At 63.8% G+C, this 4,265-nt stretch overlaps 1 protein-coding gene across 1 annotated transcript; it reads left to right on the top strand.

Annotated features, from left to right (window-relative positions):
- Positions 1-327: 327 nt before the first annotated feature.
- LOC127752115 (serine/threonine-protein phosphatase 6 regulatory ankyrin repeat subunit B-like) lies at positions 328-4,182 on the top strand (the record flags this gene model as incomplete). Its single annotated transcript, XM_052276730.1, has 5 exons — positions 328-490; positions 1,067-1,321; positions 3,483-3,557; positions 3,655-3,853; positions 3,936-4,182. Coding segments are annotated over 5 exons (939 nt in total), but the record flags the coding sequence as incomplete, so codon positions are not given.
- Between the last annotated feature and the right edge of the window lie 83 nt (positions 4,183-4,265).

Below are 4,265 nucleotides of genomic sequence, written 5' to 3'. Positions count from 1 at the left end.
TATAACGTTATGCTAAAAGATTCTATTGATAGAATTCAACCGATTTCTACCTGTCCAGTCCAACGTTTCTTCATATAGTATCATCTACTAGTGTCGGTCAATTTTTAAAAAATCATAACTTCAATTTCTACTTAAACATGTATTTTGTTACGTTGAGTACCCGCCATTCGTTCGTGTTGTGGTAAGTTACGAACGGAGCCCTTGTTCACACCACTGCTCTCCGGCCTGCAGCCCAGCCTGGCCCTGGAGCGGGACCGCACGGGCAAGACGGCGCTGCACTACTGCGCCGAGCAGGCCGGTCCCGCCTCGGCCGCGCCGCTGCTACAGGTGGCGCCGCAGCTGCTGGACGCCAAGGACCAGGACGGCTACAGCGCCCTCACCCTGGCCGTCATCGCCGGCAACAGGGCGCTCGTGCGCTACCTCCTGGCCAGGGGCGCCGACGTGGACGCGCAGGACAACGAGAAGCACTCGGTCGTGCACTGGGCCACGGGTGAGTGTCCTCGAGCAGGCCCTTCATGTCGCTCCTAGCGGGGGGCCGAGAAGGGTGGCGGCGTGGAGAGGTTGGCGCGTCTTGTGCCGGTAAGTGCTGCATTGTGGGGCTAGATCGCGTGCCATCGGAGCTGCCAACCTGCTGGGTCGAACTGATGGGCTCATCACGGCGCCATTCTCAGTGCAGCCAACAGCACAACAGGCCCCTCCCCTCCCCCTCCTCCTCCCCTCCCGCTGCGATGGCCACCCTCTTAAAGGGGCTGGAGTCCGCCCGCCACGCCACGCCGCTCCGGCTGCGGTGAAGCAAAAGGGAGCCCCGCGGGCGGCGGCCTTTGTGAAACTTTTAAGCGTGGGCCAATTACAGCGTCACGGGAGGGCTTAAATCACCAGCCTTTTTCGTGGTGTAGATTACGTGTGGACGTGTGAGTTATTGACTGCCCGTCTGGCGCGTGCGGCCTTGGTGTGGTGTGGGCGCCGGGCGGGCCGGGCGCCCCCGGTGACACACCCGCACGCGCCTCTCGCCCCGCGCCCTTTACCTTCAATGCCGCCACCACATCGTCCAATCTCTCTTTTGCAGTGTGCGGCGAGGCCGCGTCCCTGGAGCTGATCCTGGGCGGCGGTGCGCGCGCCTCCACGCCGGACCTGCACGGCGGCTACCCGCTGCACTACGCGGCGCAGCTGTGCGGGCCCCAGGGTGCCGACCTGGGCCTCGGCGCCGTGCTGGACCGGGGTGCCGGGCTGGCCGTGCTGCGGGCGCTGCTCGCCTCCGGGGCGCCCGTCGGAGTGCACGACCAGGACGGCCGCCAGCCCATCCTGTGGGCGGCCAGTGCAGGTGAGGGTGTGTAGGGCCCCGTCAGCCAACAGCATGGGCCGCCCGCCGTGCAGGCGTGCGCCGCGGGCTTGCCTACCCGCCGCTTCACAGGCGCCAGGCAGCGAGCGCGTGCAGCAGTTTGGTGCGGCATCCGAAAAGGCCACGATGTCACTTCGGCAGCGGTGGCAGATTTCTCTGGACCTCACCTGCTTTCCTTCACATACAGCTCGTAATTCCCCTTCCAGCCGATGCAGGGAAGGACGTAAGCCCTCGCTACGCGCTGCTGCTCGCATGCGCCACCGCACCACGTCGGTACGGCTCGGCCCCCAGTCGTTATGACCGTCCCTGACCACCGGAAGCCCGCCCCCTCGGCTCGTGGGGGCGGGCTCTCTCCCCTCCCGGAGGGTTCAGTGCAGTGCGCCGCCCGGGCTTACCCAACGCCAAGGACACACAGGGAGGCCGGACCGGGGACCCACCCGGTGCCATGATTTATTCCTCGTTGTTGGTCACCAGCCCGTTGGTCGCCCGTCGCTCCGACGTCCTGTCCCGCTTTCGCTCAAGGCCCCGCCGCGTCACGGGGGTTTTCAGTCCGGCTCTGGCTTCTGCCCCGCCCTCCCGCGGCCGGGCGATATGCAAACAACACCCAGCCGCCCGGCGCTGGCGAAGGGCTAAACTCGTTTCCACGCATCATCGGGGAAAACAGAGGCGAGGCCGTGCATGCAGCGGGCGGGGCGGGGCGGGGCACCGGCCGGGCGAGGCGAGCAGCTTATGTAGAGCGGGCTGTGCATACTTGCCTCCCCCGCGCTGCTGCAGGCGGCCGCCCCGCCCCGCCCCGCCCCGCTGACGGCCCCACACGGGGGCACGCGAGCCCGTATAACAATGCAGGCAAACAGCTCCGACATTTGCAAAAGCTCGCCGTTTCTGTGTAGAAATCTGAAATTAGCGTCGTGGTGGTTGTGGCAAAAAAAGGGGGGGGGAGAAGAAAGTAAAACAGTTGGCGAGGGAATTGAATTCACTCAGGCGGCCCTCCTCGGCGCACGGCACGCTCTGTGGTGGTAGCCGCCTATAGTCGCTCGCTCCGCCCGCTCGAGCTATTCGCGGACTCTTGGTGGCGACTCCCTGCCGCTACGGCACATGCCAATCGAATCGAGTGCGACGACCGAATCGCGTTGCCGAGGGTGATGAGATTCGCCCGTGCAGCGGACGGTGGTCAAAGCATCGATTCGTGGACACGGCAGAGCGAGGGGTGGCGTGAGTGAGGCAGAAACAAGGAGCAAACACAGGGGCGTCTGTCCTTGACACACTCGCTGTACCGTGCCGAGCCGCTCCTTATCACGCCCCGCCTGCCCCGCCTGGCCACGCCGCGCCCGAACCTCTCGCCTAACCCTGGCGAGTCGTCATTTTCGATTGCTCTGTCTGGGTCCTCCTTTCCGCAGGGCTCAAGTCACGGCCGGGGCCCCGGGGAACACCCCGCCGCAGATGGTATCACTGGACGCCGCCGCTTACCGAGCCCGACCCCGCCCCACCTCGCCCCACCCCACTCGCTCGTCCCGGCTACACACCGGGCCCCCATTAGCTCGTCGGGGTGTTATTATTTATTTACAGATAACTCGGCCGCTTTACATACGACACTAAAAGATGGAAAAGAATACATTTGTGTTTGTTATTTTTACGACCTTCAGCAGCCTTCCCTCCCTTCCTCCGTACGTGCCACGCCTCGCCTCGACCTGCAGGCTCCCCGTCAACATCACTGGCCTGCAAACTCTGAGGTGGGGTGAGGGGATGACTGAGGGGCTGATTGTCTGACGGGAGATTGTTTGAGTCCCCCCCCCCCCCTCTCTCTCTCTCTCTCCGCTCCATGCGACCAGGTCTGCTGCGGTCTGCGGTTTTGTGTTTGGTGATCCACGGCCTTTCATTTCCGCTGCAGGCCTTGGCCTCGGCCCCGGACTGGCCCGGCCGAGGCCCGGCCCTGCACGGCCGCGACTCCCTCATTCATGTTGCGCTTCTCATTTCCGGCTGATCGTGTGCCGAAGCCCTTTCGGCGCCGGCGCCGCTACCCTGTGCGAAACGAGTGTTGAAACCACGCGCCGCGGTCGGAACCATCGGAACAATGGCGATTTTGTCTCTCCGACGATGTGTATCGATGCCGCTGATGTTGTCGACCCGCCTTTGCCTGCTCCAGGTTCAGCTGACGCAATCCTCGCTCTGGTTAACGCGGGCGCCAACGTAGAGGCCGACGACAAGGACGGCCTGACCGGTAAGTGCTACTGCTGCTGCTGCTGCTCTTGCTCACAAATAACAACAACTCTGCCCAACTTTCTGCTGCAAATCAAATTCTCGTCATTCCTCCACAGCGCTGCATTGCGCGGCGAGCCGCGGCCACACCGACTGCATGGAGACGCTGGTGGGGCTGTGCGGCGCCGACGTGGACGTCATCGACTCCAACGGCTGCACGGCGCTCTTCTACGCCGTGACGCTGGGCCACGCGGACTGCACGCGGGTGCTGCTGGCGCACGGCGCCGAGCCCAACCGCCAGGACCGCAAGGGCAGAACGTGAGTAAACGGAGCGCGACGACGTCGACGCTGTTGTCGTTCTTTCAAAATCGTTTCGAAATAACTTTTCTTGTTGGCACAGCGCGGCGCACTGCGGCGCGGCCAAGGGCCAGCTGGAGACGCTGCGCATCCTGGCCGCGCACGGCGCCAACCTGTGGCTGCGCAATGTGCGCGGCGACTTCCCCCTGCACGACGCGGTGCAGTCCGGGCGCCGCGACCTGGTGCTCTGGCTGCTGCAGCAGCGGCCCGACGCCGTCAACGCCCCCAACAACGACGGCCGCTGCCCGCTGCACATCGCGGCGCTGCACAACAACGTGGAGATGTGCAAGGTACGGGTCGTTTAAAAGCCAATGGTTTTTTTCTCTACAAAAGAATCAGTCTATACGCCTTCAAAAAATCAGAAAAAAATCAG

The sequence above is a fragment of the Frankliniella occidentalis genome, unplaced genomic scaffold, assembly GCF_000697945.3.
Source record: "Frankliniella occidentalis isolate FOCC.00 unplaced genomic scaffold, Focc_3.1 Scaffold4160, whole genome shotgun sequence".
Taxonomy (NCBI): Eukaryota; Metazoa; Arthropoda; class Insecta; order Thysanoptera; family Thripidae; genus Frankliniella; species Frankliniella occidentalis.
This window is presented reverse-complemented; position numbering and strand designations above follow the sequence as displayed.